Source organism: Poeciliopsis prolifica, unplaced genomic scaffold (genome assembly GCF_027474105.1).
Source record: "Poeciliopsis prolifica strain line A6 unplaced genomic scaffold, Auburn_PproV2 SCAFFOLD002, whole genome shotgun sequence".
Taxonomy (NCBI): Eukaryota; Metazoa; Chordata; class Actinopteri; order Cyprinodontiformes; family Poeciliidae; genus Poeciliopsis; species Poeciliopsis prolifica.
This window is the reverse complement of record NW_026562377.1, coordinates 21293021-21304617: the sequence shown is the minus strand read 5'-3', so window position 1 is coordinate 21304617 and position 11597 is coordinate 21293021. Positions and strand designations below refer to the sequence as shown.

The 11597-nt window shown below is 41.7% G+C and overlaps 1 protein-coding gene across 3 annotated transcripts; it reads left to right on the top strand.

The window, feature by feature from the left end:
* The first annotated feature begins 317 nt into the window (after nucleotides 1-317).
* Nucleotides 318-10069, top strand: prkaa2 (protein kinase, AMP-activated, alpha 2 catalytic subunit). Of its 3 annotated transcripts, none has more exons than XM_055051601.1 (10): nucleotides 318-456; nucleotides 2296-2437; nucleotides 3391-3484; nucleotides 4530-4674; nucleotides 6009-6096; nucleotides 7275-7499; nucleotides 8230-8392; nucleotides 8621-8959; nucleotides 9049-9175; nucleotides 9685-10069. In XM_055051601.1, the coding sequence occupies exons 3-10, from the start codon at nucleotides 3425-3427 to the stop codon at nucleotides 9933-9935; spliced, it is 1398 nt and encodes a 465-aa protein (XP_054907576.1). In that variant the 5' UTR covers nucleotides 318-456; nucleotides 2296-2437; nucleotides 3391-3424; the 3' UTR covers nucleotides 9936-10069. The 3 variants fall into 3 exon arrangements, with proteins under 3 accessions (XP_054907576.1, XP_054907560.1, XP_054907568.1); XM_055051585.1 differs by having other exon boundaries at nucleotides 350-520; XM_055051593.1 differs by lacking the exon at nucleotides 318-456 and adding an exon at nucleotides 548-1176.
* Nucleotides 10070-11597: the final 1528 nt, after the last annotated feature.

Below are 11597 nucleotides of genomic sequence, written 5' to 3'. Positions count from 1 at the left end.
GATTGTTGCAGTTTTTTGCCTTCCCATTAACTATGGACATCTTCCATGTCCCTGTTGAACAAAAACATCCCCATAGCATAGCATAATGCTGCCACCACCATGTCCCAATAAACACATGTTCGTTTTGATGGTAAAGTTTTCACGGAACAGCTGTACTGAGACGGTTTCTATTTCATAATGAGACGACTTCTGGAGGGGACGGATTTTTTGCTTCGGGATGGATGCTTGTGTCTAGCTTTTCCATTCATCTCAGCAGCAGCGGTTTCAAGACGTCGGTGATTCCTCGCGGCGAGAAGAGTCAGAATTGTCCCCGCCCCTCCGCGCTGCCCCACCGGCAGCAGACGAGCAGCGCACCCACCGCACCGCAGCGCACCGCGCGAGCGAGCGAGCGAGTGAGCCCAGCCGTCGGTAACGGAGAAGATGGCAGAGCGGCAGCAACAGAAACACGAAGGCAGGGTAAAGATCGGCCATTACATCCTCGGCGACACACTCGGAGTGGGGACGTTCGGGAAAGTAAAGAGTTAAGTCATGTTTTCGTGTCACGTCAAAACATAAATGTGTGCATTTGCGGCTGTCAGTCGGAGAAGTTAATGTCAGTGGCCCTGCCTCCTGTAATAGCGTACCGTGCTGAACTTGACTGTACGCAGTCAGCGTAACGCTGCGGTTTGAGACGCGGACTCGGACTGGATTCTTGCGTAGAGGTCGCCTGCGAATTCGACCGCTTCAAAGTCAAATTCTTTCACCGAAGAACCTCTCGGTGGCCACGGTTATCAGCTGTGGCAGGTGTAGTAACACGAACCAAATTTCACACATCTTTACATTGTTGTGTCAAAAACCAGAACCTTTGTGTTGCGGTGGGATTTCTTTTTAATCGGGACTATGAAAGACGCAGGAACCGTCCAGTTTGGTCGTAAGCCTAAAAATGGAGTTAACGGATTTTACCGGGTGGCAGTTTAGTGTGGTTACACCGGGTTAGCTTTTGTTGCCGGGGCAAGAAAGCCATTCACGTACGCTGAGCTGTGCTTCAAAAGCACATTGCTGGGTATTTATCTTCTCTTGGCTAGTTGTGGTGCCCTCACAATGACCTTGTGAGCCCTTTCACCCTGCCTGTTTGCTCAGAGTAGCTTAAGTTATGTTTTAAGCTAACTCACCTTCAGCCACCATTGATAACAGCAGGTAAATCATAAAAAAAGGATTTGTAAATAAATATTTTATTGCTGTATATATATATATATATATATATATATATATATATATATATATATATATATATATACACATATATATATATATATATAAATACATATATATGTATATATATATATATATACACATATATATATATATATATATATATATATATATATATATATATATATATATATATATATACATATATATATGTATAAAGTTAATTGTATGTAATGTTTTATAAATGTATTATTTGTTTCATTGCGTCGACAGCTGAAAACAAATAAATAAAACATAAAAATAAAGTGTTGACAGTTGCAATAATATGATAAATTCACAGTTTGTGACAGAAAAGCATCTACAAAGACAGGAAAAATAAGAACCAAAACCCACACTGTGTGATATGCTTCGCAAGGCAAGCATAATAAACATACTATGGTTTATTCACAATGTAATTGTCTTGTAATTTTAGTTTTAGTCTCCTAAATTTATATTATCTTTACTCAACTGAGTTATGAAGTCATAGAGGAATGGATTTCTAGAGCTTTTGACATCTTTGGACAAACATTTCCCTAAACTTAGGTGAATTATTTATCCTTTTATTTGAAACAACTTTAAGTCCCATTAGCTATTTAAAAAATAAATTAAAAAAATAAAACCAGTCTGCTTTTCCACACAGGTAAAATTAAATCTGATTGGATTTAACCTCTTGCCAATATCTCCCTCATCTTTTTTCTCTCTAGTCGGCATTCAGGTCTTTATTATTTTCAATTATTCAAAGCAAGTTGAATTACTTTTTTGTATATCAATATTTACTCTTGTATGAGTATTCATTATGCAAAAAATCAGGAGAAAAAAGTATGTTCTGTTTTAAAGAAATACAATGCAGGCTTCAACCTATTTCATATCTTTCTGTTTGTGCCACTCCTGACTCGATGCCGCCCTGGGCGGTGAGCCTATTTCCCACATCAACAGTGCCAATGAGCCCAAAAGGTTTACACAGTTGCAGTTTCACAAATTATCTTGTGTTGTCAAGCCCACACTCTGAGCTTAACTCTTCACGTGTATGAAACCAACGCCCTGCTTGTGTTTTTGCTGTTGCAGTCGGACAACATCAATTAACGGGCCACAAAGTCGCCGTGAAGATCCTCAACAGACAGAAGATCCGCAGTCTCGATGTCGTGGGGAAAATCAAGCGGGAGATCCAGAACCTCAAACTGTTCAGACACCCCCACATCATCAAGCTGTAAGTGGAGAATAAGAACAACACACTCCTCATGCGAATGTGAGAGCCTGTCTGCTGACAAGCAGCTGGCTTCAGACTTATCAGCTCTACAATCGGCTGCGTTTAATGCGGGTATTGTGCTATTTTGTGTTGCCTGTTTGTGGTGGCTTCCTTGTTCCTGCGTGTTTACTATCGCGGTTCTGTACGGGTCATGCCTACAGGGTTCCCACGAGTCAGAACACACAACGACAATAACATTACCTCTTCCGTAAACACACACAAGCCCCATGCGTAGGCTTATGTGAAGTAATCTACTCCCCTTTTTCACGCCAAATCTCTGCTTAAGATGATAGAGATTTCTTGAAATCCTCACTTACAAACCATTCGTTTTTTTTTTTTTTTAAATCACCTAACAATTTCTGTGTTATTTTAAGCTGAGAGTCGGATTTAGTCCACACTTTCACACTGTGTGCTGGTGACAGATATGTGAGCGCTCGGGTCTTTCCCGAGAAAGCTGTGTGACTTAGACAGAGGCGTATATTTCCAGCATCTTCTGCACTACAACAAGCAGACCAAAGCAAGGTGGACGACCAAACACGTTCCAGATGTTGGGATCACAGTGATTTTATTAACTTGACTCCATTGGTTTTTGAAAAGCTTTGCATGTTTACATGGAGGGGAAATGATTGAGATTTAGTTTGGATTTTTACCCCCTCCCCTGGTGCTGGACCTGTGGCGCTCCACTAACAGGAGTGAAGTAGATTGTGATGAAGTGCAAAATCTCCCTATAGCAGCGATTTGTGAAATTAATCTTGCGGTGTAATAAACCCGACCTGCACCAGTCGGGCTTTGCTGTTATTTTGTGTTCTCAGTCAAATTGGGCACAAATTTACTACGTATAAACAGAGTTTAGAGGCAACGATGTGATTCAGATCAGAGTGAGCTCATCTTAACACATTGTGTTCTTGTTCCAGCTACCAGGTAATAAGTACACCAACAGATTTCTTCATGGTCATGGAGTATGTGTCTGGAGGAGAGCTGTTTGACTACATCTGCAAAAACGGAAGGGTAAAACATTACTTTCTGTCAACTGCTCTAACATATAGATTAAAATTCATAATCACTAGGATAAATTACGAAGGCAATTTCTGAAGTGGGTTAAATAGTTTACTTTACAACAGTTCTGTTAATTTGATCTGAAAATACTTATTAAGAATAAGTCAGTGACTCAGGCAAAACCAGATTTTTGTGAACTGGACTCCAGCTTTTGTAATAAGTCTGCATCTTCAAACTCAGCTCATATAGATGCAATAATAATTATTGTCGTTTATTTATAAATTTCAAGAAAATATGTTCTATCTAAATATATCCCATTAGCATTTTATTTAGCTCTTTGTTACTTTTACTTGAATTTTTTTTTTTACTTTTTGAAACTGGACAAATATTTTACTGTAGAAATCCAAAAATACATTCTTTGAAAATATTGACTCTATGCAGAGGCGATGATCAGCTGATTGCATTTTCTATTGGTTTCTGTGACTCATATATGACAAAAACAACAACTTAAATTACAACTTAAATAGTTGTAATTGCTACACAGCAATTAGGTCCAGGATAAACAAGTACTTTTCAGATTTATATCCGTTTAAAATACAGTTTTTGTATGTGCTTGTAAACTGAAGTATGTTTCTACTTTGTTTCAATTCACTCCATAATTCTGTTAGGAATTTTTCTAAAAGTAGATTGTTGAGTATTTGAGCATAAGTAGAGATGATGAGGGAAAAACAGACTGATTTTCATCACTGGCCAATTTTCTTATTGATTTCTAACAGAAAGGCAATTTTTCTCTTTTCTCAGAATAATAAAGTGATGTCATGTTGATGTCTATCACTTCTAATGCAGCTTTAACTATTTGCATGGCAACACTTTCAGTCTGTTTACAAATGCATTTTGGAATACAGTCACAAGATCAGACATGAATTTGTTACCGAGAGATTGTGGAGTTATCCTCTCAGTTCTCACGTCTAAAACCTTTGATAAAAAGAAAAACAGGAAATCAAGCTGAACTGCCTCACACCGTCTGATGCATTTTAATTCCCGCCGTGTCCCTTAGGTGGAGGACTCAGAAGCTCGCCGTCTTTTCCAGCAGATCATCTCAGCTGTGGACTACTGTCACAGGCACATGGTGGTCCACAGAGACCTCAAGCCCGAGAACGTCTTGCTCGACGCCAACAAAAACGCCAAGATTGCAGACTTTGGTAAGACCCCATAGAAATACACCATAAAGCAGGGGCGTCCAAAGTGCACCCTCGTGTTTGATGTACGTAGAAATGTTCTGTTTTTAGTTAGGGCAAAGTTGTCACAAACAAAGTGTAAAGTTTACAAGAGAAAATTTAGTGAGAACACCAGTTATTTGTCCTTAAATAACCACATTTTTTGCATTTGCTTGTAAGAACCAAATCTGTCTACCGACTTTTACTCAAAACTTGACTTTGCTGCCCTCAAATCTTCGCTCAATTAATTTATTAAACTTTGCTAAAGCAAGCATTCCCAAAGAGGAACCTAAATCTTGATGTTACAGATCAGAAATCAATGCATTTTGTTCTAGTTTTTTCAAACTAGAAATCTAGAAAAATTTGCAAACTTCTTTTAATGAGACATATTATTACCCTGCATACCAATAAAAAAAAATCATAATTTCTTTATAATAATTTACACTTCCCTTTCCAACAACAAATATGACTACTTTGTTGGTTTAATTAAATAGTTGATTAGTTAGTTTATTGATGAGTAGGTTAATTTTTTTGGCCCTCAAATCCTTTTAACTTGACGATTTTGGCCTAAGTGACCGAAAGTTTGGACACCCCTCTTTCATAATTTAAATCAGAGTTACTTAGTAAAAGTTTGATTAAGCTTGAATTGCGTTACTGTCGTTTTGCACTGAGTCATTCAAATACAAATAAGGACGTCGTCAGAGTCCTGTCGGAGAATTCACTTTTCCGGCTGAAGACAGAATGGCTGACGAAATATGAGCAAGAAAGAAGGAAAATATTTTCTGACACAGGCGAGGGTCCTCGTGCGCAGCCAGACGTCCCTTAGCAACGGCCAGGTCTCATATCAAGTCTGGCAGGAAGCCTTGAGGCCCAGTGTCATCTGATAGGGAAGGAATCGGCGGGGGAGCGGGGGGTTGAGGGTTACAGTGGGAGAAGTGTTTTGGCTTCGAGCTAAAAGACTGGTGAGCAGAGAGAGAGGGAGAGCTCAGGGACAGATAAAGTGAAGGTCAGCAAATCGCACCGTGTCTGATGTTTGGTGTTTGGCACAGGCTGTGTTAGTCAGAGAGAGGCTCATCCAATTAGAAGAGCTTTGTGTTTAGAGCTTAGGCTCTTGGTGGGTGAAGGAGGATAAAGATCTCACAGTGTCCACAGTGTGTAGCTCTGCCCTCGCCGTATGGCAATATTCAATTTAGCCTGTCCGTATCGAAGGATCAAAGGCAATAATTTGATCACGGGAGGCTCTTTGGGTCTTGCCTGTCACTGTCAGAGTGATGAAAGACTGTTGTTAATGTGTGCTTTGCCTTCTGATTGGCTTCCAGGACTTTCAAACATGATGTCAGACGGAGAGTTCTTACGAACGAGCTGTGGGTCGCCCAACTATGCAGCTCCAGAGGTCATCTCAGGAAGGTGTGTGCTTAGATTTGTCATAATAATAATAGTAATAATTCGGATGGTTGTTATTAGGTATTAAGCTTTAAGGAAACACTTTAGTCACCCCTCCTGTCTTTACACACTGCCTGAAGAATAGACATGATGACATAATCAGATGCAGTGATTTGAATAAATCTACAAACATCTTGTGTTCTTGCTTTGCAAAGGAGAAGCCAACAGGTTTGCTTGTGGTGTTGGCTTCCTTTTGTTCCATTCTGATAACAATAATAAAAAAAGATCACTTACCTTGTTTAATTTTGGATTTTTAGTCAAGTTATTCTTTTACTGAATTGTCAGAGAGTTTTTGATTATTGTTAAGCTGTTACCAATAAAAGAGTCAATTTTCTGCTTTTATTCTTGTCACAAGGTGGCTTGTTGACCAGTATAAAAAGTGTTGGGTTGTTTTGAAGAACCAGAAATGGGGGGGGGGAAAAGCTCATTGTTGTGAGAAAAATGCAAATTGAAAAATATTTCAAAGCTGTTAAGATTTAGCTCTTTGAGACCTCTTTGAAACAATGTTATGTTTTTGTCAAAATGAAACAAAAAACGAGAAGTGGCCCAGTACTTTCCCAGACTATCATAAACAGACCTTAGAGTGACTTATTTTATAGCAAGAAATTAAGTTTTTATATCCAATCTCAAGCCATTTTTAGCTTAATTTCACAGTTTACATCTATATTGTCACATTACAAGCTAAGTTTATTTATTGGGATTTTATCTGACTGTCAAATTTGAAGTCATACATTGTTGTGAAGAGGAAGGAAGATGCTGTCATTTTATTTTTATATTTTCACAGCAAAAAATCTGGAGAAGTGTGGTGGGTATTTGTTCTGCCTGTCAATGGAGTTCCCCTCTCTGTAATTTAATATTAGCATAAATAATTTTTCCACATTTGATGTTGGGAACATAGACACACATTCAGTTTTACTCAGATTAGACTAAAACTGAAATCTGGTAGTCTGCTTGAAGCTTCAGACAAAAACACAACTTTGTGTTTATGTGGACGTGTCAATGTGTGAATGTTGTATTTCAGCAAAACATACATATGTTTTTGTTAGAAGAGAGAAATGTAGCAGATTATCGCAGCCTTTGCTCCACATCTTGCCAACGAACACAGTGAAAAGCGCCTTCATTCACATTCCTATCTCTTTCAGGCTGTACGCAGGCCCAGAGGTGGACATCTGGAGCTGTGGGGTGATCCTGTACGCCCTGCTGTGTGGCACTCTGCCCTTTGACGACGAGCACGTCCCCACGCTGTTCAAGAAGATCAGAGGAGGCGTCTTCTACATCCCCGAGCACCTGAACCGCTCTGTGGCGTCGCTGCTCATGCTCATGCTGCAGGTGGATCCACTTAAGAGAGCCACCATCAAAGACATCAGGTGACGAGTTACGCTGCGTTCCGAGTCCAAGCTAATCAGCTGTTTAACTGCTTTGAGCCCCAAGGATTTGCTGTAAAGCCAGTTTGATCCCAGTAGGGAACCAGACGGGGCCTGTGCATGTTGAAAACAACACTTCAACCTCTTTAAACCTGTCGCACATCACGCTGCCCCTCCCGTTGTGGTAGTAAAAGTGAATACCCAAACAAAAAACATTTTTGACGCATTGTAATGATATGCCTTTAGGCAAACTTCTGCAAACACTATAGAAATACACACCTCTCTAAGAGAGGCGATCAAGCTTTCACGTCTGCCTCTGGTACTTCCTCCTTTGGGGATAAAAACGCTTACCACCTCTGATCACTTCTTCTGGAGACTAATCTTTCCTCTCATCTCGTCTTTTCTTTCTAATCTGAAGAAGCCAAAACCTTTTTTAGGCACTGCTTAGGTTTTCTGCTGTAGCTTAATCTGGCCTCTGTTACACATGCTCTCTTTTTAGCGCTGGTAAAATAGTCTTTGGTAGTTAAAGGCGCTATTATTAGTGTGTCCTCTCTTCTGTGCGCTGCTCTTCAGTTTATTCCACAATTTTACCAAAAGCTGTAGAGCGGAAGATTATTTTAGCTGTTTGACTGTTGAGAATCTTGTCACTTGAAAATTCCTACACCAAACATGTTTTTGCAGCTCTTGTACATTAATTATTACTTTTGCACGTGGCTTTTCTTTGTTCCGTCAGGGAACACGAGTGGTTTAAGATGGACCTGCCGGGCTACCTGTTCCCAGAGGACCCGTCGTACGATGCCACCGTGCTGGACGAAGACGCGGTCAGGGAAGTGTGTGAGAAGTTTGAATGCACCGAGTCTGAAGTGGTCTCCAGTCTCTACAGCGGCGATCCACAGGTACCTGGAACCATGTTGTCAGAAAATACGCAACAACTTCTTTATGGGTCGAAACAGCAAATCATCTGGCAATCATTTAGTTATGTCCTCTGCATCCTCTTCCCTCACACCATAAAATATTTAACGTGTGCAATATATTATTTAGAAACTTTCGGGATTCTGTAAATTGAAACAGATTTTCAAAAAAGATCAAACATTTCATTTCCAATTCTGCTTCTGCATTTGTAGGATCAGTTAGCAGTAGCGTATCACCTCATCATAGATAACCGACGCATCATGACCCAGGCCAGCGAGTTCTACTTGGCCTCCAGTCCGCCGCAGGGCTCCTTCATAGAAGAAGGCATGCCGCTGCCCCCCGGCGTCAAACCCCACCCAGAGAGGATGCCCCCGCTTCTGGCCGACAGCCCCAAATCCCGTTGTCCTCTGGATGCCCTGAACACAACCCGGCCCAAACCGCTCGCGGTGAAGAAAGCCAAATGGCACCTGGGGATCAGGAGTCAGAGCAGACCGTATGACATCATGGCTGAGGTGTACAGAGCCATGAAACAACTCAACTTTGACTGGAAGGTAACAGTGTTTTGTTTTTTGCTGTTGTTTTGTGAGGTAAAGAATCGTAATGTAAACGTGCAGGTCCACGTTTGGTTGCTGTTTGACAGGTGGTGAACCCGTATCATCTGCGTGTCTGCCGGAAGAACGCGGTGACGGGAAATCTGGTGAAAATGAGCCTGCAGCTCTACCAGGTTGACAACAGATCCTACCTCCTCGACTTCAAGAGCATCGATGGTAAGTGGTGAACATATTTCTGCTCAAAATGCAAAATTTACAGACATCAACTTCTTTTTCTTAACTTTTGAACAACTGATTGTCAAATAGATAACCTCCATAGTTGCTGTTGAGACTGGATGACCCAAATATATTGCTCTGTGTTAGAGTTCTCTAACTGAGTTTTGGGAAGGTCGCCCTTCTTACTACTGGGTGTGGAAGTTAGATAAAAAACATTCAGCTTTATATTCAGCTGTTATGTATCACAAGAAACATCATGCTTTCACTTGTCATTATTAAACTGACTACCAGGCTTTTAGTAATATTTTGTCAGAAGAGGCAGTTTATACACAAATGAGCCTTTTTTTTAATATCTGCTCTGTATATATTAGATGAAGTGAGAACATGTAGTCAGAAATTAAAGGTGCTTTCACTTTTAGCTCACACACTTTGAGGCCTGCTTCATAAGAATTCAATTACCTGTTACCTAATGCTACTGCATTGTCGATCTGCCGTGACGTCACCCACAGACGACATCATGGAGGCGGTCGGCTTTAAATCTGGGTCGTCCACCCCTCAGCGGTCGGGCTCCACCGCCGGCCTCCACAGACCCCGACTGAGCATCGACTCGGCCAGCCCCGCCATCGACCTGCCCCAGCTCAGCTCCTCCCTGCCGGGCTCGCTGTCCGGCAGCTCCCCACTGCTCGCCGCGCGTCAGGGCTCTCACACCATGGACTTCTTCGAAATGTGCGCCAGCCTCATCACCACGCTGGCTCGCTGAGGACCTGCTAAATCCCGAACTGCCTTGCTAACCCGGGAGTCAGCGGGGGTGATGAGGGGTGATGGCTGCAAAATCTGAGGTCTTTCGACAAACTTGTGGAAGTCAGAGGAAAAAATAAAATAAAATCAAAATAAGGGAGAGGTCAGAACAGGTCGGGTTTACCGTCACAAATCCCCTCAGTTCTTTATCAGCTGCGTCAACATGTAACGACCGGACATCCTGCTGAATCGGCCTCAGACGCTGATCTGAGGTCAGTTCCGCCGCTTGTCTTACCGACGGCTGTTGCAGCTGTCTGGAGGAACATCCCTTCATAGATTTCAAGTTTTATAATGCTAGTACAGAAGCTTTTTGTTATCCATGTATATTTATGTTTTATTGTAGATTGAAATATATACCAAAAAAGAATATTATTTAGATATCAGATTCATATTTATTTTTAGATTTTCTTTTTTAAACCCTAGTTTCATTCGAAACATCTCCACTGAACGAATTATTGCATAATTTAATGAAGCACGTCAGACATTGATTTTTCTGCCTGAAACTGCCCCGCGCCACACACTCATACACACGCACACGCAATCTGACCGCGGCACACGCCTGTGTCATTTCACCCGACGCTCAGCACACTCACAGCCTCTGATAAAGCAAGCTGCCGCTCGGCTTGTCGGCGGCGCCTGAACAGAATTTCATTTTAGAAAAACACAGAGGCCTGCGACATCAGGAAGTCGGCGCTGAGCCAAATAACAACAGATGTGGCTCTGGAACGCTTCAGGGTCACAGGCGTCTTCGTGCTGACTTTTCAAGCCGTGACAAAAACCCTCGAATCGGAGTGAGGCGGTCAATCTGGAGACCAGCAACTCTGCGCGTGTGTGTTTGTGTGTGTCATGTGAGATGGTGTGTCACTGCCGCAGGAGAGCAGAAGCCACAGAAACCTGCCCACAGATGCCTTAAAGAATGCAACGCAACGTTTAGATGAAAGTTTGTTGTGTGCCGAAGGTCAGAGGGAGAGTTCGTCATCCGTTTTACATTTAAAGCCTGGAAGGTCAGAGATGCTGGAGTCAGAGCAATTCGACCTTGATTGTGCACTGTTGCCATCTGAGATGCTGTCTGCCCCGTTTGGTTCCTCTTGACTGTCCCGTCTGCACTGTCACTCTTTTCACTTTCTGAAGCATTTTCTTTGAAACGGTGCAAGCTGTACATTTTAATCCACTGCTGAAACCCTTTATTACTTGCATACCTGCAGCACACATGCAGTTGTTTAACCCAGACTCTCCTCATAACACAGATTCTGTCTACAAATATGCACTGGCCCGCGGCACTGCTGCCCAAAAAAACCCCCAAAACACGGAGCACAAAATCTATGGAAGACGCTAAGGGTTCTACAGAAGAGATGGGTTGGATGAACACAAACTCTTCTCATGTAACCAGTATTTACCAAAAGGTGTAGCTCTCTACCTTTTACAGTTGGCATGTTACTCTTGAATCCTCAGCAACGAGCCAGCAGGCCTCATGAAATACAGATATTACCAAAGGGAGAGTTTTCCACTGCAAAGCTATCCTCTGTTTAGCTGTAGTTAAATGGTGACCTTAAACAACCCCGTCTACGTTGTGTTTGGTGTGTGTGTGTGCACACATTACTTACTGTTATCTTGTACAAAGATG

Bases quoted from the DNA above. Each gene is read 5' to 3' on its own strand.
- prkaa2 (XM_055051585.1), top strand. From the start codon at position 421: ATGGCAGAGCGGCAGCAACAGAAACACGAAGGCAGGGTAAAGATCGGC. The intron at 2,438-3,390 runs GTAAGTGGAGAA...TTCTTGTTCCAG, and splicing joins CACCCCCACATCATCAAGCT to CTACCAGGTAATAAGTACAC. The intron at 3,485-4,529 runs GTAAAACATTAC...CGTGTCCCTTAG, and splicing joins ACATCTGCAAAAACGGAAGG to GTGGAGGACTCAGAAGCTCG.